The sequence below is a fragment of the Clinocottus analis genome, unplaced genomic scaffold (assembly GCF_023055335.1).
Source record: "Clinocottus analis isolate CAN_PGR_092001 unplaced genomic scaffold, fCliAna1.0.p SCAF_11, whole genome shotgun sequence".
NCBI lineage: Eukaryota > Metazoa > Chordata > Actinopteri > Perciformes > Cottidae > Clinocottus > Clinocottus analis.
This window is the reverse complement of record NW_027175832.1, coordinates 17,034,230-17,059,541: the sequence shown is the minus strand read 5'-3', so window position 1 is coordinate 17,059,541 and position 25,312 is coordinate 17,034,230. Positions and strand designations below refer to the sequence as shown.

General features: G+C 41.1%; 1 protein-coding gene across 1 annotated transcript in view; it reads right to left on the bottom strand.

The window, feature by feature from the left end:
• Positions 1-24,439, bottom strand: part of pth1r (parathyroid hormone 1 receptor) — a 38,397-nt gene extending 13,958 nt beyond the window's left edge. Inside the window, exons 1-2 of the mRNA XM_068571040.1 lie at positions 23,792-24,439; positions 4,459-4,561 (exon numbers count right to left, since the gene is read on the bottom strand). Coding sequence (XP_068427141.1) covers positions 4,459-4,561; positions 23,792-23,860 — 172 coding nt within the window. The 5' untranslated portion in view covers positions 23,861-24,439. The remainder of the gene's footprint in view (positions 1-4,458; positions 4,562-23,791) is intronic.
• Between the last annotated feature and the right edge of the window lie 873 nt (positions 24,440-25,312).

Sequence of the window (25,312 nt, the reverse complement as noted above, 5' to 3'; positions counted from 1 at the left end):
AGATGTCAAAACACATATTCTCCTGATACATGCAACCTTTTACAATGATCGCTGATGTTATTCTTCACCCAGACCACAATCTTAAAGGCTAAGCTATTTTCACACTGCAAGGTCTGGGGCATTGCACCCACATCCCTCCACTGTCCTCTCCAGGCAAACCTCTGCGTTTCCCTCAATGAAAACCTTGTCTTAGCCACGTAATGGAGACTGTTGTGTATTTAAAGCTTGGTTTTGAATAAGAATTAAAAACACGTAGATAAATTATTGAAATGCAACCAAAAAAGATGTTATCATCTCACACGGGATCAAATCCTTTCTCTATGAATTAGGAGTTGCACAATCAATTCATTCCTCAGCGCTAATCCTACTTTTCAAACTAGCGTTAAAAATAGTCATCACTCCACATCTCCTATAATAGTTTAGAAAACCACGAGTTTACACAAGTTTTTGTTTTTTTTTAACTCTGGGGGTGGTCAGGCAGACAAGACAAATACAGATGTTAAGCCAAAAAGTCCTAAAAATGCATACTAGCTGCTATTCTCTGAGTTTCCCTCAACCCACAGATTCAAGGTCGCACCACAATACAAAAAGAGAACAGAAAAAAATCAGAAGAAGGAATTCTGTCCAAGTTCTAATGACCACTTCAAGAAAAACGCTTACACAGGTCACGAGCAAGCACAAGTAATGCTTTCCTTGAACTTTATCTCAAATCTTGAAAGCCCCATCAATTTTAATCAGCGTGGCAGACAAACTACGACCCAAATTTAAATGATTTCCACATTCCATAATTACAAACAAACAGCCAGCTGATACGCTTAAGTTCAAATCAAGTTCAAAGTAATTCACGTGTTATTAAGTAAAAAAAAGCATGTTTAATGAGCACGTATGTGCTTATCCAAGCATACAACATCCACATAGGGGACTCTTTTTTTCTTTCTTTATTAAGGTAATATGTTTATCTTAATTCCTTCAACTGTTATGTGGTTGAACACACATGTGCAACCTTCCAAAAGAGGTCAGGAAACTGCCTTCCACATACAGGATGAGTCACGTCCGATGTGTGCCGGCAGCATCCGGTATGCAGGTCAGCTCTGATGTGCGAATGTCTCCCCAATACGGGACCTCGAGCCTTTTACAGCATCCCAGTCAGTCGCTCCCGATTGGCTCATTGAAGTCCAGGTTCAGTGTAAACAATCAACCGTTGCTGGCTGTGAAACACACTCATGAAATAGCACACAAGGCACTACAATGCTAATGTGTGAACGGATTGTAAAGTAACAACAACACTGAGAACTTCCCCGACTTTCTTTTTCTTAATTTTTCTCTTGACTCATAACAGTGTGTGGACTGAGAATGTCCTAGGGTGTCACATGTATGCGTGCTTCTGAGTGTCCTGCACAACAGTGTGTATTTAGTGTAGCAAACTGCTGTCTCGAGTTGATACCGCCGGCTAATTCGTCCAGACTGCCGGTGCTGATCTGGATGCTAGATTGGCTTGCTTGCCACCAGGATGCTGCCTGCATCTCACTCAGTGGCCCTCGTGACATTTAAAAAAAAAAAAAGCTTTCGGAAACTTACAAAAAGTAGAAAAATATATAAAATGTATATATATATTTTTTTTTAATATGTTTTATGTAATTCTGTGTTGTGAAAAGTGGCCATGTCGAATTTAAAGTAAGGTCTTAAATTGCTTGAATTGTCCAACGAACAGTTCAAAATCCTAATTTTGTCAAAAAATAAATAATAGGAAATCGTAATAATCCTGACAAAATACACTTAATCAATCACCACACTTGTTCTGAACTAATGCATTCATTATTTTCATGTAATTTATGATAAATTGACTACACTCAATTGGCAGCAAATACAGTGACTCACCGGTACAGTGAAAGAAGTACTCTCGATCCCTTTCTTCTCAACAGTTGGATAAGTCGTATTTAAGTGTTTGCAAAAAGAAGATTGACACCACTCACGTGTCTCTGCAGTAAATGTGACACGACAGCCACCAAAAAAAATCAAACCAATAAATATTCCAGCACTTTTAAGTCCACAATGTGTTGTTTTCACACGTTAACTTTTCTAAAGATTAAACAGACAACATAGCCTGTTCATGAGCTGGAGATGCGTTGGATTGAGTTTGTTTCCTTCAGACAAAGCCAGACTAGCTGATTCCAGTCTTTATGTAAAGTGCCACCAATCTGCTGCTCACTGCATCTTCATATTTAGATTAATATATGAGTGTGCTAATCTTCTCATCCATTCCCTCATCAAGAAAGCCAAATGCCACAATAGTATTCAGTCATTTTTAAGCCACTTGACACATGTGCCCTGTATTAATCTCGTCATGATTGCATTCCATTTCTATAATTTCTATCAAATTCAATCTACAAACATCATGTGAATGAAAAGCCAGCTGCACATGTGCTTGGAGGTTGTTTGTGGAGTGTGACGCCAGGCTTTCCACTTGTCACAAAAGATGTGTCAGGATGGATTAAGCGCGGTGGTGGTCAGATGGGCAGCAGCCTCATCAGAGAGAGTCCTGATGGATGTTTGGCTGCTCTGCTCTGCTCTGCATTAGCATCCCCGGTCATCTCATTACATACGCTTTGAGAAGAAGCACAGCGTCGTTATATAAGCCAATGAGATCTTACACAAGCTGCCGTTCGGCGCCTGCAGATCTCCATGGTCGAAACTCTGTCATATTTTTCAAAATCCGAGTTGGGATTCGTGGACATTTATCAAAACCATGAAAGGTTTGAATTACCACGCGGGGGCAATGCACTGTGAATGGTGGGATACCGTCGACAAAGGCTTTTGTGTTCTTAGCCTGGATGAAAACATTTTTTAATCATGTGTTTCATTTACAAGTGGGTTGAAGAATTAAATGTGACCACAATGCACTGGGGTTAAAAAGAAAATATTAAGATTGGTTTGGCTGTGTGGGATCCTCTTCTGGACAATGAACTGGGAAACGGACAGTAACCACAACGAGATACAGTAGATGCTGAGGGTCTGCTGGAAAATATGGCTTTCGAAAAAACACAAATACACCCCCAGGATCAGCTACGACGTCAATCCCAGCCTCCGGAAAAGCCCCAAGGAGGGCAAGGGAAACAGAAAACGATTTTATAATGTAACCATCAATTTACAGACCACATTCAACTGTAAAAGGCCACCGATCCTCCCCCTTCCCCGAAAAGAGGCATTTGATTTGAGCGTACTGTTTCAGCAATACGTAGACAAGAACAGTAACTTCTATGTTCTATCTTTTTTGGAAGGAAGCAACAAGGTGGTGCGTGTCATCAGCTGATTATGAGCTATTATCGTCAACAAATACATTCAAAGAAATCAACAATCACGTTTAATCAAGACCACAAGGCCGCCTTTGCCGTCTCTCTCACTCTTACTCTTTACCATCATGGTTGTGCCCTCTACTCTCGCGGTTCTTTTTTACCTTTTGGGTTGATTGATTTCTTTCTCCATCACGCCATTTTTTTCCGAGTACTCCTCTTACATCGTATTGAGCTGACCTGCCTTGTGCGTTATGTGTATTATGAACCCGATGGCCACAGAGAGTGATGGTCTGTTTTGATAAAGAAAGCTATTTTGCCGAGATAAATGGTCTGACTCTGATAAAGTGATTGTAGCTATTGGAAAATCCAACTATTGGAGACTTAATCAGGATAATTAAGTGGTACCCTGCCTCCACGTGAGCGCCTCAAAGTCTCCTACTTCCTACACAAGGAGCTTCTTTCAGTCTCTCAAAGCGAGGGCATTTTGGACGCTAACAATGAACAGACTGAAGGATTTTTATCTGTCTTCTTTTGAAGAATTTATATAAATCACAATTAGGTAAAAGAAACAAATGATTTACCAAAAGATGTCCATTGGGGGGAAAAAAAAAGATCAGCAGGTCCTGCAAAAGGACCTCGGATATCTCACGTTCATATTTTTAACCATGCTAGCAGCATGGCTGCAATTGGTCCAGACCGAAATATCTTAGTTATGACTTCTTGACTTTTCCTCCGGCGCCATTATGAAGTTTATGTATGTGATTTATTGACTGGATTGTTGTAAAATTGGATGCAGAGGCCCCCTAAAGGTCCCCTTAAAGTCTCCCTCAAGATGAACTGTTCCCTGATCGACAACACCAGATTATCTTCTTAAATTGTCCAGTGTTTTGGTTTGTGACCCAATACTTGCAAAACTACTGAAATGAATGTGAACTTTCTGCTAATGATCTTATATTGGGATTAGCTCATGCTAATGAGCATATATTGAGATTAGCTCATGCTAATGAGCATATGTTGGGATTAGCTCATGCTAATGAGCATATATTGGGATTTATACATGCGTAACTAAGATGTGAACAAGGTAAACATTATCCCTGCTGACTGTTAGCATGTTAGCATAGACAGTGTAACCACTTTGAGACGAGCGTTGTGTTGTTTTACTCACCAGGAAACTTGTGCTTTGACTTGATGTTCCCCTCGCACTTCCGTTTGGCTCTGAACAGCAGGCCGATCTGTTCATCTTTCGTCAGCACATCATCTGCGTAAGCCTGCAAATGAGAAGTATGGAGTTAATGCAGGGAAATATTTAAGGGTAATTCGCAGTGAAGTGATGTTGCGAAGGCCAAGCTGCATGAATAAACAGCATATTTAAACAGTCAGTCGATATATGATCCACCCAGAGGCTCATTTTGTTTGTATCTGAACATTTTAAGTCCCATATGGCTCTGATTTAAAGATTCTGACCTCTCTCTTGGATTAAAGAAGCATGAAGTGCACCAGCTACATGAGGAACACCAGGTGGAAATACAAAAAAAAGGGAATACAAAATTTCAATTAGATTTTTCAACCTTTCTTATCATCACTCAATGTTGTATTGACAACTTTATATGGAGAAATGATTTCCTCTTCACAGCTGCTTCATAACCCTCGAACCATGCAGTGCTTTCTGCATCCCTGCTCATAGCGCTGCAGGCAGCATGTTCTAAATCCAGTTTCAGTCTGTAAAATCTTCCTCAAAATGCCCACATGCTGACAGTTCCTCAAACGAAATATGACGGATAGCAACAGGGTGGCCTGGATAATAGGCAACCTGGTCTTTATCTCGAAGGTCAAATTAGATTGTACTTTGACAGCAACAGTCTACCGATCACAGTGTTCGCAACAAAAGTGGTGTTTATTTATGTTTCAACTGTCAAAAGCATATAAAAGACTGAATGTTTTTTTCCTTGAATGAACAGTTTCTGTCTCACTTGTTGGTTGTTTTTCTGTTATTATATCCACTCACTAAGGGGCCACCAACCTGACGAAGTTAAAACAAGGACAAAAACATTTCATTCTCAACATGTTCTTACAGTTTATACTGTATGTTCTCCGCTTTTGAACACTGTGGTAGAGTGAGTTGTACCTCAGCTCGACGTTTTCCAGCTATTGAAACATTTTCCATTTTAATAGGTCACACTGACTGACTGGCTCGCTGTTTTGCCCGTGGATCACTTTTGGATAATGACAAATGTGACTGTATTGAAAATGACCACATTCATTTCTAACAGAGCGTGACAGGAAAAGTGGAAATGAAAACAGAGGAATTCAAACCCACTGCTAAAACCTAAGCACAGATCATGGCGCAAATCATTCGGATTTTCTTTGCTGTCACATGGGGTATTTCTCACGCTGCGTTGAGTCAATACGGCAGGAAGATGCAATTTGTATCCGCACAATGGAACACAAACTACCGTCTATGCGGCAGCCCGCAGGTACAGCTAAAAAACTCCCAGTCGTATGTATTTGGTTCAATGATGCAGAGCAAACAGGACAAATTAAAGACAGACCTTTTGCTCAGAACAGCTGACTCCCCGGCTGGAGTCACACTCATCAGCTGCAGACACAAATTACATGTCTGGATGTAAAAAAATCAAACTCTGCTGTCAGGTTTCAGTATTGATGGGAAATTAATTTGTCGAGAGGCAATTTAGTCCCAACAATCAGAGACTAAAGGAACAAATGGTCAGAGAGAAAGTAAAGAGGTTTTTATGAATATGTATTCTTCTAAAGACATCCATTATGTATCTAAAAAAAAACAGCGTGGAGATGCTCTTATCCTGTTTGTGTTTACTGGAGACAAATTACTATTTCTGAGTGACATTAAACAAAACAAACACTTTTAAAAATGCTAAGTTTTGTGATTAGGCATACATTTGATCCTGTATACTTGTTAATAAATACATTTAACTGTATATTGCTTTCTGTTTCTCTAATGCAACAATGTAAGGATGCTCATTTTTACAAAAGAGTACAAGTATTAAGCAAAGTATTAAAACAAAATGTACCTAAGGTAAAAACTACAATATGTCCGCCGTGCTGTGAAATAGAAGTACAAAGTGGTAAAATGTGGAAACATTAAAATACATAGAAGTACCTTTTAATTTACACTTATAGTGAACATAGAACTTGAGTAAAGGTACTTAGTTAACGGCAGTTAAACCGTATTCTGCAGTCGGTTGCTACAAATGACACATGAGAGACATCTAACTGTGTTTCTCAGCCCTTTCTAGTGCATCTTTATAATCTAAAATAAGCAGCTGAAGTACTTCTAAATCTGCGGAGACAAGGAGACATTTGGGTACAAAGACGTGTGTGTGTGTGTGTGTGTGTGTGTACATTGTCTCTGATGCAAGTGCGTCATTTCCTGATCTTAAAATGAAAGCGTAAATACCGAGCCATCTTGGATTTGCCGCAGACGAAACCACAATACCTCAATCCATTAATATTTTCACTACTTGCAGTCCTGAAATATAAGGATGTCCAGTCTGAGGGCTGAATAAGGTTCCAGAACGAATACGTTCATGGCTTTGCACGGTAAACAACCACAGATGGAACAACATTCTGCCACAGGCGAACAAGGATAGATACTACCTGTTTACTGTACTAACGATGCCAATATAGAATATTCCACTGAACGCTGCCGAGGCATTCATACTATTTTCATCTGAATAACCGGCTGGTGTTACTTTAGGTGAAAGCTGAACAAACAGGAGACAGAAACAGTGAATCTGGATGGTGACCGCTCAGAAGGGACAAAAACAGATTTAACCTTGGTGGTTTGGCGGTTCTGTGAGTTTCTACAGTTTTAATGGAAATTAAAAAAACACTACTGGATCTACTTTATATTCCATGTTGAGTTTTTTTTTGTATCGTGATGGGCCATTTTCACTTCAGTCGAACACTTCAAAGTGGAGTGAAATGTCAGTTACAATTCGCTTTTTTTTTTTTTTTACCTCGGTGCTGGCTTTTTCCTATGAATCTGATAAGTGGAGCGGCCTTTTCAACACATTAATCCACATATCTTAACCTTTGGGGCTTAGTTGGATCCCCTGTGAAACATTAACCCTAAATGACGGAGGGCGTTTCGGGGTCTAGTTTCTTTCTCAAAGACTAAGGGAAATGTCTTCCTTCATCTGCAGACGCAGGCACGCAGGGACATAGGAGAGTATCATGTACCGTTTAAAGAAGAGAATCCTGGGTAATAAGTGTGCCCCCTGATTATTTCTGAAAACTTTTCCTCCTCCGCTGGCAAGAGTCCAAACCTCCAAAGTAAACACAACTCTTACGGGGAGAAACATGGACATTCTTATTTACGGCGTTTCGTTCAAAACACAGTCATCTTTTTGTTAAACGCTTTTTGCGCGTGTGCCAAAATGAAAATTTGAAAAGCACACACCATATAAATGCGTGTGTTTTCATCGCTGGTCTGTAGAATACAACCTCCACTTGAATGAACCACAAGTTTCTATTTGTCTTCGCAAACTGCGGCTTGATGACTTAAACTGCAGCTCTCTGCAAGGATATAAGACCAATATTGAGAGAACTGTTTTTAGGCCGGTGTGTCAAGACAGTGTTGAACCACTACGACTAAATACTGACATACGTGAATGAAGGTACATTTACACTTTTAGTTCTAATTCCAGCATCTGGTTTCTATATTTTTTTAGTAACTTAAATCTTAGCTATATTTAGTTATGAAGGTTTAGCTTGGCTGGTGCCACAGATGTCTTAAGTCTATCATCTGTTGATTTTTGAATATTTTGTGAAGGATTTCTTTCTAAATGCAAAAAACGGAGACATGTGGATGGATGCCATGCATACATAGAGTGGAGACACTGGGTTTCCGGTACATTACCAACTAGTCTAGATTGTGGATAGTCTTGCTTTTTTTTTTTTCCTCTTTTTTTTTTTTTTAGAAAGTTGTGGTTGACCAAAGTCATTTCCTGAAGTGCCCTACAGTGAATACGAGAGTGAAATGCTGGAGCTCGAGAGGTAGACTTTCATTAGAAAGCACAAAGCGGAGGGTCCAAAAAGTTAAAAGCGGCATCGAGTTCAAAGGCGTGTAATTGTCTTTTGTACATCAACAATGGTTTGCGAGTTAAAGTACAGCCCAATGATCTCATCAGCAGGATCCCAGACCATAAAAAAGTCATCTAAATACAGAACAACGACACGACTGAGCCAAACACCCAAGTACAAAAAAACAAACTCACTTTCAATCAGACGCTCGAACAACCACGACAGCAGAGGCTCGCGTACTCCTGCTAAAAAAGCAGATGGTTGTGACCTTTGTGCTGATGTCCGTTGAAAATCAAGGAAATGTCTTTAGTAAGTATTAAGACGTTATTGTGGAGTTGCATGTCTTTAAAGTTTCCACACAGAAAAGGCCTCCTGATGAACAAATACCAGGAGATTGCTTCAAAATGTATTCGGCTGAATAATTGAAAAGCTCAAGATGTAATGCAACGGATTGACTCACAACAACGCAATAAGGGAAACACTTGTTTCAGTATTTCCAAATAATCATCACACTTACTTGAGGCTCCTAGAGCATGAATTATTGAAGGAAGTAAGCTATAAAGTATGTAAAAAAAAAAAAAAAGAAACGTCCAAAAAAGGTTAAACTATGTTAATTTGGGGCAAGATCAGACCAAGTAGTAGACTGGTCCAACCCGGCTCATTTAGACTGGTTTCTGAGGGTTTTTAAATGGTGGCACGACTGAAAATAAGCATTAAAAAAAAAAAGATTGAAAAGGGTTTCTTCTGTTGGGAACATGGGAACAGGAGATACGTTTATTTAAAAACTGAAAGGCAAGCTTGATGGTGGCAATAGAGGACCACTACATGTGCAAAAGCTGGCTCTGCTCAGTCCGTCGCTGGCCGAGAGCCAAAGCAACAGTTGGGATTTCGACAGCCTCTTCATCTTCGTCGCCGACGTGAACGAAATACGTTTTGGAACCAAGCGGCAGAATTCTTTTGGGTTTTGATGCACCTGGAAAATGTCACGGTAATAAAGATAAAAATGACATTGAATGCGTCTCCCCATTAACTTTGATTTCATCGTGACAGCGAGTCTTGATGAATTTTGGTTTTAATAACAGCAAACCCAGATGAAAACATCTGCTTATCGACTCTCACACAACTCGTGCAGCATAATCCAAGTCTCGTTTAACCAGTCGTGTGCTAACTTCTCCCCAAACACATGCATCTCTGCGGAAACCTTGATGTTCAAAACACAGTCTCAAGCTTGCACAAGGCACGCTATTCCTTCGTGTGATTCTGGAAAAATCCAATGTGTTTTAAATCGTAAAGATTTTCAAACAGATGTCTCGATATAGCTTCGCAGTTGTAAAAGATGGCTCCCAATTACTTAAATTTAGTTGTTTTTTTTTCCCCCTGTGAAGGCATGTTTTTGTTTTGTTAAAGAATTCAACGCAACACGGGGTGAAAAATGACCATTTTGTGTGTGAATACTCCTTTAAAAACGACGTATACGTACGAGCTGTAGATACACACACTGTCATGCCTCAGTGTTTTGATTGTCAACATGAAATCTCTGATTACTATTTTATCTGGAAACACAAACCTATTAATGTTCTCCCTCACTTCAGAGTCACCCAATAAGGCCTCTCTCTGTTTGCTGATCCGGCGGCGAGGATGAGATTTTTGAGGCAAACGGTCGTATAAAGTGAGACTTTCCTTTGCAGATCACACTTCGTCACATGGATGATAAATAATATACAGATAATATTTACTCTGGTCACTGTAAAGCGCCTCTATTATGGGAGTACAGTCCAATGTTTGTTTTATGTACTTGTTTTGGTCATTTGCCATTCTTTACACCATAGGCTAACATTCACTTCCTTGTTGTTGGCATATACTCAAAATTTGATCCCAAGGGGCTTCTGGACTTTCCTGTGTGTTTTATTTTTTTCTCCACAAAATAGTGGGGTCGAGAAAATTATAACTCTGCTGAATCTTGTTTTTAATGGCCCGTCCACTATCTGGAAAAAAACATGAATATGTTACTTTTGACATATTGCACCGCATGAATGTTTTAGCGGATGAGGTTCCTGGATATTATAAACTCTATGAGTCAGTGCCACTCCTTTTCAACTGTGCAATTTGCATTTGATGATAAAAACCACAAACCACAAGACTGGTTGTCCTTTGGAAATGCTCGCAGACCACATTCTGACTTAAAGCAGCATTTAGTTCCTAATTATACCCGGCTCTGGTCGTAAGCTTGAAGAACAGCACTTTTGTCCTTGATGGAAACATTGTGTGTTCTCCTGAGAAGCAGCATACATCTCCCACAGCACAGACAGCTGTGATCCTGTTGTTTTCCCAAATTGAGAAGGACACTTTATGCCTTACATAAGTGATTTAATACAAAGAGTATGAGCCGTTCTTCCAATAAAGCGATGCAAATGAGGCATTTTAATTTATCAGAAGCTTAAAAACTACTAATGCTTATGCAGCAATCAAATGCACTGGACATATCGTAATATCTTAATGGATGTCACTAAAGTGTCAGTTTACATACGTGTGGCAGACTGCTAGAAGGACAATAGGTTACATAAATGAACATCTAGTCATTATTCGTATATAGATTATGAGGATTATAGGTTAAAAATATATGTATGGCTATATTTTTAAAGTAGATCTTTAATCCGTGAGAGCTTTTTTCTCTCTTTCCGATGTAACAGATTGTGCAGTTTCACGACACACGCTGTGTCATTAATGGCATGTGATGTTCTCTCAGTCGCAGCACGGCAAGCGCAGGAGTAATCCCCTGAATCACAGCTGAGGATGAAACATGAGACGACGCCCGTGTTTATATTAGAATTCACGAGCATGTTGATTTTCGTCATGAGAGGAAATGGACCCCCCCCCAAAAAAAGACTATTACACTCTGCAACCTGAGAAACACATTGTAAAGAAATAGACGTTCACAATTGATTAACAGCTGTGACGCCTGTTTCCATCTTGTCAGTTTTGTGTGTGTATGTGTGTGTCTGTGTCATTATGGCAAAATATAGTCCTATTTACACCTGCTGTCACGGTAATACCACAACGGCGGTTGTGAATGCTTTGTTTATACTTCTGTTTATATTCTAATAGGGTCGCAGCCACGCAAGGTGCAATCACTAAACCTTCACTTTTCCTGTTGAGATCAAGAAACTGAAGTGGACCTTGTCACCGTGACATCACACGTTGGTTTATGGACAGTTTTCAAATCCTCAAATTCCGCCTGACGCTCAATTCCTGTTGGAAAGGTGTCAAATACAACCAGTAAGGGCTTAACTATTAGAGGCGGGACGCATGGCTCTCTAAGAGGCTGTTTACAAATGAGCAGCGATCTGATTGGACTAAACGGATCACGCCTGTCTGAGCTGGAGATAGTGTTTGACTGCACTAACAAGGCGACGGCTTTCCAGTAGGGTGACTGGGAGGCGTTGCTCGTGCTTTAACTAAGAACGTTTTGGAGCGTTAAACACTTAATTTCCGGCACTCAGGCGCATTTCCATCACCAGAAAATGGAGGAAATGTTTTTGTTGTACTTTAAAAAAGGTGGCAGGTGATTCAACCTGCAGCATTCTCATGAACAAAATGAGTCCACACGTGCTTTATTCACTTCTTGTGTGGACCATGCACGCACGCCTCGGCGTCTCGTATCCTCATATCCTCTCCTCGTGTCCTCTCCTCGTCTCTCTGTGTGTGAGGGCAGATGATTTTTTTCCGTTGCGGCTCAGATGGTGTCTGGTTTAGGTTTCCTATCTGGTTGTAACAGCTGTTATAATGAATGAAGTGTCAAGTTTGTTGGTTAGGCTAATTACATAGCTATAAATCACTTTGGCCTAGAGTACTTGTAAATATGAAATAGGTTGCAGAAAGTAGGGCTCGATACGATACAATATTTATCACGGTCGACAGCAGGTACTTTATAATGGACTCATCTATTTTTAAAAGAGACTTTTACGAAAATACACACTGATGCAAAAAAATAAAAAATAAATAAATACTGGATAAGCCTTAAAATGTCTGAAAGCTTCCCGAAGGTAATTTTTTTTCTACACAACCGCTTTCATAAATCAATGATGACAGGAAATTGACTGCCAGGCCAGGTGGACTTAGTGGTTCAGGTGGTGTTTCCAGCTCGCAAAGGTTCATCTCTGTTCATTCACATCAGCGTCTTCACGGCCGCCACAAATGTTTTCCTGCCTTTTAATTAGCAGCAAATCCGCTTCAATTGCAAAAAAATATTGTTCCAGAATGGGAACACTCGGCCTCACTGTGAAAAAGATGCCCGCGGGGAGTTTTTCCGACTGATTTTACTCTACTTGCTTAAGTTTGTTACGTTATGCCCTCAAGACTGAGTCATCAGCAGAAACACATTATTATGTCCACATATAGAGCAGCAAAATAAGAATATTATTCTGATCAAGTCAGTTATGCCCAGGGTCAAACATTCATTGGTTGCTTCATAATGTTTTCCTTTGTCTGATGTGATAGTACACTGAATATTTCACAAACAATTTGAAGATGTTCAATTATGGGGAATGCGACGGGCATGTCCCCCAACATTGACATTTTATGAACTCAATGATGAAGTGATAATTCAGAGAATAATAAGCAGATTTATTAAGAATGAAAGTAATGGGAAGTTGTGGCCCGACGACTATCAGAGCCAGACGTGGAGGATCTTGTGCCTTTAAGTCAAATACCTAAAAGATCAGCGTAAAACTGAAGTCAGTGAACCAGAGTGCGTGTCCAGGGTTCAACACAGGTACCCAGGCAATCAGACCCACGCAGGGGGGCTCACATGCAAAGAATATGACCAGTTGGACCAGTGAGAACCAGCTCCATAATGCACACGTTGAAGCCAAACCAGTGAGGCGGCGCTTGTCCTTCTGACCTTATAAGAAAACGGATGATGATAATTTCTGCAGCAAGCATGTTGTGTGCCGTTACCAGCGGGTTTGGAGCACAAACAGCAATCAGTGCTGTGAACAATGGTTTAACATTTGAGTGAAGAAGGAGCCGAGTGCAACAAAAAAAAAGAAAAGGTGACACGCTTAGAGGGCAACACTCCAAGCAATCAGCCTCTCATCCTCTTTTAACCGGAGGGGCTCCAAGCGCCGCCTGCTCACTGCGAAGCCCGAGGACAAGGACCGTGTTTTTTTTTTATAAAACCTTAATTGTGACTGCCTTTCCAATAAAGCATAGCAATTGCAGACAAATTAGGCACTGTTTAATCACCTCAAGGTGTCTCTCATCGCCTACTCATATTCCACCCTTTTGATTTGCTTATTGAAGAGGCTGCTGGGAGTGAACCCTGTGCAGTTGGTCACCTTGATTGAGGTGCTTTTCAGAGTAGCCATTCTAGCACAAAGACTATTCAAAATCACCACGCAAGGTCAAAGTCACCTCTCCACATTCATAGAACAGCAAAGGAAAAGACGAAACTGACGACCATTATTATCATTAGGAATCATAAACAAAGTTCAGCAAATGAATTAGATGTATTTTTCAATGTATTCTTACTCGCCAACATTTTTCTGATGATAGCAACCGCGTTACTGTGACCTTCAATGTGATATTTAAAACGTGCATGTTGCGTCGTTCCCTCAAGCAATGCTGAAAGGGTTAACATCGACAACACGAAGAACAATTTCCAGCCTGACTTCAAGGAAAAAGCATTCCCACGACATGCAGTGAGTCTACTTAAAAAGACAAGCTCTAAAGGAAGATTAAACACTGAGGACATTGTTGTGCATTCTCCTTTAAATAACATTTTACTTTTGTTTTGTCCTTTTCCAATTTATTGTCCAGCTTAATATTCCTTGTAGAATAAACGTTGATCATAAAAAGCTATTCTTCCACGAATCCGTTTCCATGAGGCCACGAAATAAGGACGTTCTGAGGAACCAAGATAACAAATATACATCTCAAAACGACAGGAACTTGAAAGGATGCATGGCACAGTCAAGACGGAGTTGCAAGGCACATATCAGGAGATGAAGCTTCTCAGTCTGTCTCGCGAGTAAAGATAATGTTAGCACACACGGAGCAGACAGTGTTCATGGTGTGCTCCAGCTGACAGGTCTGCAACTGGCCTGTCAGCGTGAGCGCTCCACTCTCCGCTTACTACAAGGCCGCTGGTGCTCAGGGCTTTGAACCGTGTTTTCATTTGACTGAAAATGGCTGGAACTGGGTAAAAGGCACAGTCTGTGGTAAAAGGCACAGTCTGTAGCGAAAGGCAAACACACTGGGCACGGATGAGAACATTGCAAGTCGATATCGAACATTCGGCTCCCTGTAAACACAACAGTAACATAGTGTAAGTGAATCCACACTGAACGTCGGCCACTAAAACAAAAAAAAAACGGCTTTTTTGGACTGAATGCTATAAAATGTATTTGTTTTATACCATATGTGGAGTTGGTTATATGCACAGTTGCCTAATGACAAGCATTCCCTGGGTGTAAATGTAGATAATATACGATATAAATGGTTTGAAACAGTGTAGAACTGATTGATTCTCGACACATCGAAGGGTCATTAAGTACCAGAGTTCCTGAGCTTTGCTATATGCTTGATTGTTTGCAATCCCTTTCAATTTCACCGCAGAGAACACATCATCCATCGTGTCACACAGACTGACACCAAACTTCCTCCATGCAAGTATAAGCTGCATAATCACATCTTTCATATGGCCATAAAAACATTGTGAATGTGGTTTTGAAAGGAGATTCAGATGCATGCAGTAAACAGGAAAAAGGTAGTAAAGGGCCTTATTGCCCCAACTAATATTGGTAATCAATATGCCTTTCTATGTGTGAGATGTCTCAATATTTGAATGAGTAGAATGTGGACATGACATTATAAAAAAAAATGAATCATGGAAAAGCAAGTCGATGTTGTATCCTTTAATATTTATACCAGTACATGCTGAATGTAGCTTCTTGGTAGGCTTTTACGGTTCTGTACTGAAGCCCTGATGATGTCAATTATCCTTGAAAAAACCTCATCAATAATACCACATGAAGTAAGACCTCTTCCAAAAACTACCATGCCACATTACATCAGCAGTAAAAAAAGAATTAACGAAATAAGCCACTAACTCTAACGGATGTTCCGGCTTTGAGGGTCAATTTGAGATTTTGATGAATTATCATAACTCAATACTTAAACACTGCCAGGTTACCGCACAGTACGAAACGGCGGCTTTTCCAATTGCTTTCATTCAGCGCACATTTGCACACACATGGATGCAGATATGGTTTGAGTTCAGCTGTAATTGAGTGACAAACATCCTGTGCTTGCATGACACTAAATCCCTAACATGCTTTTGTTGTTTGACTCTAAAACACTGATTTTAAGTGCTCTTTTCTTCTTTACTGTTTAAAAAACTGTTTTACTGTTCATTTATATTACCTGATTTGTATTAACTATGTGTCTCTGGTGTGCACTGCGGGACTAATAAAGGATTACTTATTGTATCTTAAAATGTGAACGGAGTAAATATCAAGTAAAACTGTACTCCCAACAGATTTTACACAGAAATCTCAACTATCTTCAAACAAAACGTTGCGTTTATAATTTGTTAATGAACTTATTTCTGACTACGGGTTAGCCTGTCCCAACACACGTCACCAGCCTGGCGGGGAAAGACATGTTGAACTTTGACTGATGAGCAATATCTTCCACTGCTGGAGGAAGAACTCGTGTAAACACATTTGCAAAAACATTCAGGATTTATCATCTATCAGACCTTTGTACACAATAAGCATTACACTTGTAAATGTCAGTCCCAAAGCATTCATCATAAAACCTTTTGACTCTGCGACCACGGTCACAGTCTCTGCTCATTGGCTGGTGTTTTAAAAGCGCAGAAAAAGTCCAACCAAACATCGTACCGCTATCTGAATTTAAATTGGCTGAGACTTTCCCTGTACTGCAGTGTAAGGATGTCTTACTTATTGCTGGAAAATCTGGAGCTGTGAACGGCATGCATACAAACCCATAAGCCCCAGGGTTTTGCAATGAAACTAATAAAGGTCCTTTTTCATAAACCTGGCCTCCTCTCAACCATAAGCCATGTGCCGAGGGAGTATTCCTGCCCGAGATTTGAGCCGCTTCCAAATTGCGTAAACAACTGGATCAGATGTGTGAAATCCCTCTCTCCCTGCTCCTGATAATTTAGGCAATTGAATAATAACTCAATTTGCGTTGCATTAAGGCGAGCAGAATGAGTCCTGTTTGAAACTCGACCCCCTTCGCCGACAGTGGGGGGTGAGGGGGGGGCTGAGCAGAACCGTGGGTCAATGGCAAAGGCATCAACATACCTGAGAGTTTTCACATGTCACCTCCACTGGGGTATTCTGCGATTCCGAGCATATCGCCCGCGAGGAAGTGCGCACCACAATATTGATACAGCAGCTAACTGATGAAATGGGACCGCGCAACCTTCTCACAGCGCCGGCAATCAATCGGCGTGGCCGGGACTTTTAGAATAGTTTGAGCGATGATATGTTGTTATTCCGAGAGTATCTTGATGCGACGCTTGAATGAAAAGAACGTTGATATTGGACCTGCTCAACGAGAAGATGGAAGTCAGACAACCTTATTAATAACTGAGGCCGCTTTTCACTCTGACACGTGTCAAACGTTTCACAGATGAACGGGGTTCGAACTTCTCAGCGATAAGTACGGGGTGTCTCGGGCATTCAGCTGAAGCTTGGAACGTGCCCGTCTTCAGGGGGGGAAAAAAATCCTTTCATTCGTGACATGTCCACAATGGGAAAAATACATTTGAGTTTGCGAGCGAAAGAAAGAAAGAAAGAAAAATGTCAGATGTAGTTTGCCAAAGCATCCACGGGCTTAATGCCTTCTGTTGTCTTCACTGATGCCTGTTAGCTTTTGAAGATCACTCACAGGATCACTGGGTACCACGAAGCTGATATAAAGGCATCATTAGAGCTCGATTCGCACAGGACTGATGTTGCCGTGCAAACTGCCATATCCATAGTTTGTGAAGTAAACACTGCATTCGTCATACACGCAGAGGTTTTCTCTCTCTTAGGGTTTTTCAGACTCTTTCCTGCGTTGTGGGTACAAAGCTCATCTCGCTGCACAGCATGAAGACCCATTACCAAGGAGCAAGAGGTCACTGTAAGTATAAACAATACGAGATATAATGATAGATGAGAATATATATCATATAATATTTGTAAAATATAAATATATATCATGTAGTATACTATTTTTCTATGAGATGATGTTGAAATCATACCTAAAAGGGGTAATTGTCAGTAAATAGACGCAATTTTTGAATCCATGAAAGTCTCCTACATACTCGTCCCGTGCAAGTCATCAAGGTTAAGAACAAAAACACCAAACCAATTCAAACTCATCCACAGCCAAACAGCAGATCTTTATGAAATACTGAGGTTCTTGGGGCACGTCATTATCTGTAAGAAGTGTCACTTTTTCAGTGAGGTGTGAAAGTGGCATTCAGTTACACATACCGTTTTTCAAATGGAAAAGCAAAGGAGAAGAAGAAAAAAAAACGAAGCCGAGGTCACGGTAAGTCAAGAAAACAAGCCCCTTCCTGAGCCAAACACAGCCATGGTATAACCTTACCGTGCTGGTGAAACTGAAGACTCTCCTATTAACACACACGTTATGAGTCTGACTCACAGGCCCTCTAAAGACTGAGCAATGTGTCAGTCAATAAAGGGAAAAAAAAGAGGAAGATAACCGTTGCACAAGATGTGGGTTTTGAGGAGCTATTAGATTATCCTCAGGAATCCTCTGGGCTACTGTAAAGCTCTGCAGTGAAATGCAGCGCATAATGATATGTGTGTGAAGCGTATTTTCCCCACTACAAGTTGCCTCTGTGAGCTGAATCCCATGCTGATCCCAGGGAAAATTGAGGCAAACATGTTAACTGACCAGTGACGACAGCGAGTGACTCACAATCTGCAGCGACAAGCAAAGCACAGCAGCCGATACAGAGTTTACACCTCGGAGCCGCTTAAAGCAGCAGTACACGTGCTGTAAAACTACATTGCAAAACGGGCAATCTCAGATCTGCCAACCACCTAATCTTATTTGGTTGGAGACATTACATTTTAACCATGATGGCTGTAAATATGTGCACCAGAATACGCCCTCTCAAGTCCTTCACCCTAATATATTTCTATTTCTCCCCAGTCCATCAAATACATTATACAGTCAAAGCTGAGAATGTTATTTGTGTTGTGTTTTGGTGACTGTGATGTGACATTTCACTGGAGAAGGAAGTGCAAGTGTCTTCCCAGAGCTGTGGACTTCCAGTGGTTTAAGCACTATCCATAATTATACCTCAAACGCAACTTTTAAAAGCTTTCCTGACCTCCTGTCACCTTTTGTACATCCATATGAACTCCCATCCGGCCTGTGGACATGATGCATGCATATCATTTCTGAGTAATTTTCCACTATCGGGGACCGTCACAAATGTGGCAGACAATTTGTTTAATATACAGCATATGTTCACACCAAGACCAAGAACCGAAATCCCTCATTTTCGGAGTTTAAACATGTAGCGGCCAACAGGAAGTATTGTAACTATGTGTAATTGTAGCTTCTTTCTATTCACTTGTAATGAAACTGATCGTAAAGTGGGGGGGGGGAGTGAAATGAGCCGCAAGGCAAAGGTCTCGACTTTTCCAGTTCATTCAGGTCCTCGACCTCACCGATGGTCATGAGCTTTAGTGACCGAAACAAAGATAAGAGAGTTGATATATCGCTGGAGGGGTTTATATATCCTGTCTGGCTTGGGGGGGGACAGCATGAGCAGGAAAGTGTTGATGTGGAGAGGGACGTCTGGAAAACCCTCCTCGGCCCGCTGACCCCATGACCCCCGAACAAGACGATAGTAAATAGATGGAATTATTGCAAAGCCCGACCAGCTAGTCATATTGCTGCACACAAACGCAGCAGCTTCATCTTGCAACTGGTGGATCATGGCACTTTTCTTGGTGGAGGTGTGAGCAGACAGGGTGCCTCAAGGTGGGTGATTTCATGCAACACACTTGATTGCATAGTTGGACACAGGGTGTGCGATAAAGTAATAAATTATCGCTAGCAGCAGGCATCATGACCAATCAACTTGCAAATCAAAACTGCAGTCTATATATATATATATATATATATATATATATATATATATATATATATATATATATATATGAATGAGAGAGAGAAAGTGAGAGAGAGAGAGATCTGCTACGAATGAAAGGGCTACACTCAAAGAGAATGATATTTTCTGATATAGCTCCCTCCAAGCTAGCCCCAAACTTTTATTCTATTTTACCTTCATTTCACCACCATGAGAACACAGTAAATTCACCATTTCATCAAACAACGTCAGCGTGAGCATTAGGGCCCTGTACTCTGGAAACACAGAGGGAGTAGAAGACCCTTACCTCTGCGCCTAATTAAAGCAATCTAAAAATGCTTCATCCTGAGTCAAATGTCACAACTTGTCACAATCCTGGGGCTCGTTTTTAAGCTCGCCGCCTCTTTTGTCTGTGACGCCGACCAGCGTGACAGCTATCGGACCAAAGGAGTGTTCAGCAATAGGCAAGAGTTCCAGTTCAAGCACTGAGACAATGCTGATCACAATATATTGTCACGATACAAATATCCCAAGGTACCGAAAAAGTTACAAAATAATCTGGCATTGATAGGTTTAAAATGCATTCACGACGCTCATTATCAGCCCAGATGCTAGATTGTCATGGCTATTTTGTCTGCTTGTTTTTTGTTTTGTTTTTTTCTGGTGCGAATTTTGCTAGATTTACATGGCCAGATGGCCTGGACTGTAGCTGCCAGCCATGCGAGGGCTCCAATTTGCTCGATCCTCAGCTGCTCAACTTGAACTAACTGGATGAAGTAAGATACTACACTGTGTTAAGATTGACAGTTGTGTCATTGTTTTGGTGAGCAGCGGTGCAGTGAGCTCCGATTGGTAAATTAATTAACAGGCAACTGACTGCAAAAGGGACAAAGGTCAATATACGGTAAAAGCCTTTCTGATGTTCAGCAATGAGTGGTTAAGCCGAGCAGAAAAGCCCGGGATAAATAGATTTTCTTTAGAAGAAGCCTTAGTTAAGGGCTGTTTTGTTCATTTTGAGCAAGAAAAGAAAATACCACGAGCACATGTACACGCTTTTGAAAGGCGTTTTAAAAGTTTACACATCCTGGTGATCACGCACCTCACACTGCTATCACACAAATGCCCGGCCGTGCATCAAACAACACATAATCATAATCAAAGAGTAAGCCTTGGAATGTACAGGAGGTCTATGTGGTGGTGGGGAAGAAATGACGGTTGACAGTAATGCACATCGAGGAGAGCCAATTGATCCTGGCAGCGCTTTGTTGTCCCTCTGGGCCTTAATGGGGTCTGAACAGAGAAGGAGTTGAAATGAAGCCCACTCCCAAACCGTTTTGAAGTTTCCGAGTAAATAAATTAAAACATGAGAGGAAGTGGTCAATACACTGGTGTCCAACAGGGTTTGTTCGATCGAACTAAATCGAACCATGAATTCATTTTCCTTTTATAAAAAAAAAACCCACATTAGATCAAAACAGCCGAAAGAGAAAAAGTATTGATCCAAAAAACACTTCAAATTATTTTACTGAAAAAAAAGAATCTTTGAAGTCTTTGAGTGGATGAAATGTGTTAAATTAATGAGCATGTTTGCTTCGACACGTTTACACAGAGAGAAAATAAAGAATAATACTGACTATAATGAAGTATTGCTCATCTTATTAGGGACTGTTTGTGGCAATGAGGTCTGCATGACGTCACAGAGTAAATCTAATTCAAAGAGAATACGGAGATGCTTCATTTCATGCTCCTTCAGACAAACACACACAAACTAAGTCAAACCAGAGATCAGTTAAAAAGCTTTATTATTAAAATGCATTTTTGCATGTCCTGTTTCACAAAGGCACCAGCAGTTCACATGAATTAGAGAGAAGTAATCTGCTGCCCCTAATTACTAGAGACAGACTGAGATGAGATTATCTTGCACTCTAATCTCTGTTATGAAATTCCACTGAGGGTAATTTGAGATGGGTATCGCTATTCTAACACTTTCTTCCAAGTGGCAGTGTGTGTTTTTAAAGGCCATCAACTCTAAGAGGCTTTTAATGATGAACTCTGGATAAAAGGGAATAATTTAAAGCAAATATTTTTGCATTTCATGCAACATCTATCCCCAAAGGATGACACTGTAGATTACAATCTCCATCCTGTGGTTTTAAGTATTCTAGAAACGTAATCTAAACATTTCCGCCGCACTGAAGAACCGAGCTGCTGTTTCTCTGCACACACACACAAAAAAAAGACGGTTTGGCTGAAGTAGTGAACATATACTTTCAACATCTGGTAAAACTAGACTAAACCAACTAGTTCACTATAGAAAACATGACCGTGTTGACAGTGCAGACATAACGCTGGGGTATGGGACAGATACCACTCTAGTGCCTCCAGCGAGACGCATGCCAGTCATCAGGGAGGGAAACAAGTCATGAGGGAGAAATCAAATGCTTACAAGGTTTGCTCAAGCAGTGCTTCCACTTAATAATTAAAAGTCGTAATTGGGTGTTACTGCGTCACAATGCAAAGAGTCTATTTATTCTCGTGTTGTTGAGGTACATTTTTGTTGGGATAACAGCCACTATCTCAACTTGTTGGTGAATATTTGCAGGGATGCAGTGATACAGGTATCAAATACTGCCTGTTACACTCAATGACTATAATTCCAATTCAAATGGTTGCTGCATTAAAAAGGGTTACAGTTTGAATTGTTTTACCAAAGTTGCTCGTGCAAGATTTATTGTTTTAACAACAAACAACTATTCAGTACATTTGTTTATTTGTTACATGTTATTTTGCAAAGTGTCAAGCCTGATGTTGCCTTACAGATAAGAGACTGAGCAGTCACGACCACACAGTGAGGCATACAGCTTATTGATTTAACACTTCATTGCTCTTGATTGGTCGATACCCAACACTCAGGTATCAGGGCTGAAAAAGTCAGATACTGCATCCCTCTATATTTGTATCTACGATACCTTGATATCATAATTTGTATGCAAAGTCTCTGGGAAATGGCAGAGTCCTGTCGTTTGTACGTCTACATTAAAAATGCATTCTTGCTTTGAACAGAGACACACACACTTTTCCACTGTCATCTTTGGCTTTCAGTGAAATATAAGGTTTGGTCGCAGTTTGGAAAAAAAAAAAATATGTTTTTTGTGGAGGGGGAAGACTAAGCAAACACCAAAATTAGAAAAACGGGTAAACACCACGCACAGACACAGCCTTTTAACGACTGAATGTTGAATCAGCTATAAATACACAGCAATGTTATAATTGTTTTCCTCTGCCATCTGAACCAATGAGCCTCGAGGTCCACCGCGGTACAGTGATGGACCACATCACTGGGAAAAGGCACTGTACCTCAGAGCCTGGGCGGACTGCCTGTTGAATGCACAACAGCCTCGGCCAAAACACACAGAACCGACTTGGTGCAGTGTGTGTGTGTGTGTGTGTGTGTGTGTGTGATGGCAGCGGTCCCTCCGAATACAGCTATGGCAATATTCAAGAGCGCAATTATAAATCACAATGTCTGGGTGAAAGTAAATCATTACAGCCGTGTGAATCGGAGGAGTGGAACTGTTCAGGCGCCGCTGGAGTTCCGAATGACATTTTCACTCCCATTCTGATTGCAAGAATTGGGGCTCGGGTCAGGTGAGAGCTCGAAACGGCCCGCAGGAGACACACTGCCTTGCCTATTACAGGAACTAGGTCTCCAGGCGCCGCTTCTTCTTCTTCTTTCTTTCTTTTTTTTTTGGGAACAAGAGTGTAATCACTCATCACAGCTGCTGGTGGTCATCCCCGTCAGCACAGTGCAACATGTCAATATGAGGGGGTCGATACAAGGCGTTGTCGCCAGTTGATGCTCGCATGCCATTCGGCCTGCATTGGTCAGCGGGCCCACAAAGCGGGATGTGCAGCACGGAGACAATTAGAGGTGCGAGGGTGTGTGTGAAGCTTTGGATATCTGTCTTGTCTTTCAATCTGGAGGTCAACACCTTTCCTGAATTAAACTCAAACGCAGTGCTACATTCATCTTTCTCCAAGAGATGCGAAGATGCTATGGAAATGTCAAAGCTGAGAGTGAATGGTGTAGATATGCTATACACCATGCACGTTTGGTCTGATTTGAAACCCCCAGGTGTCTTTGCATTATCCATCAGATCTCCTTGACATGCTGTCAGTGATGTGTGCGCAGAGGAGGCTCACAGTTAACTCATGCAGCATTGAAATAGCATGTCGGTTATTACATGAATGAAGAAGAGAAGAAATTTAAAAAAAAAACACTTACCAGAAATAAACCACTGAGTAGTGAGATGAGAAGAAAGTCCAGATTGTGGAAGAGCAGCGCGGATCCCATAATTGGCCTGAGGCAACGCTAACTTCAAGGGTCCTTGCGGGGCTCCAACAGACGCTGATGATGCTCAGATGAAATGATTTAATTGATTTAACTCTCTTCAAAGTGGAGCGAGTTGTGTTGTTTCACTCCATCTGGCTGCTCTGTGTGTATGGCGGCTTGTGAAATCATAACTCTGTAATCGCCTCGCTCTGCCCTCGATTTAATTTCCTATAATCTGCTCTATGCTCACGCTCAGCCGCGCTCTCTTTATTTCTCTGCATCTGTCTTTTCTCCTCTTCTGAAATTACATCCACATGTCAGAACTATTTATGTCGCTCTCGCTCTGCGGTGGGAAGTTCAAATGAGTCTTTGTAGGGAAGAAACCGACGCTGTATTTTTAGGTCTTTTAAATTTCCCCTCAGACTAACTTAAACACTTCAGTATGGAGCCGTGCGCCTTATGGCTTATCCCAGTCCTCTCTTCCGCAATGTTAGAGCAGCGTTGGGCACAAAATAAGCCTGACATGTATCACTCCATCACCAAGGCGCTGTTGAATTTCTCACTTTGATTCCGCCTGACTCACGTCAGCATCAACGCACCCATGTGCTGTCGTGCAGCGGCAGTTTAAATGTATCATTTAATAACACAACAAATAATTGCGGGACAGGGCAGAGGGTGTGATAGCAAACTTTTTTTATATATATATAGATTTGCTGGATTAATTTGCGTAAATCCACTCATTCAACGCACCGCTGCGCTGCGCTTTCCTTCTTTTTTTACGCACGAAAACACAACGTGGAACTGTGTCACGCTATTTCCAGAAACCGCGTTCAACTACAACACAAGCTAGCGTGGCAATTACACCAGTAACTGAATGTATGACACTCCAGAAATAAATGGGCTCTGTTTACCAATGGTGATGTGTTAAAAAAAAAAAAAAACGAAAAAAAAACCGAAGAAAAAAAAAAACCGCTCAGAGAAAGAGAGAAACGCCAACTTGGCTTAAAGAATGTCTACTTACTATCTCGAGAAAGCAACATGCACAAGGACGGATTGACAGTGCGCACACGCCTGATTGTATCTGCGCAGAATAAACGCAAAAAAAAGTTGAAGTTTCTCGTGTTCGGGCAGCGTCTCCAGATGTGGCAGGCGGCAGGTCGCGTTCAGCAGTGAGTATGTGGATGGAAAAGGGGGGGCGGAAAGGAGGCAGGTAGGGTGGAGCGTAACTGCCTCTCATTGGTGCGCACTCTCTTACGTTGGAATAAACCACGACTCCGAAATGACATATTTTCTCACCCCTCAAACAAACTCTACATTCAACAGATCGCGGAGCATTTGCCAAACCACTTTTTCCCCCTGCAGTCGCTCAAAAAGTTGCATCTAGTAGGCTTGAATTACCGAGACATAATGCAGAAGATGTCCGTTTTTATCTGAGGCAACAACTGCTGCTGCTTTACAGGAGTCTACTGTAAA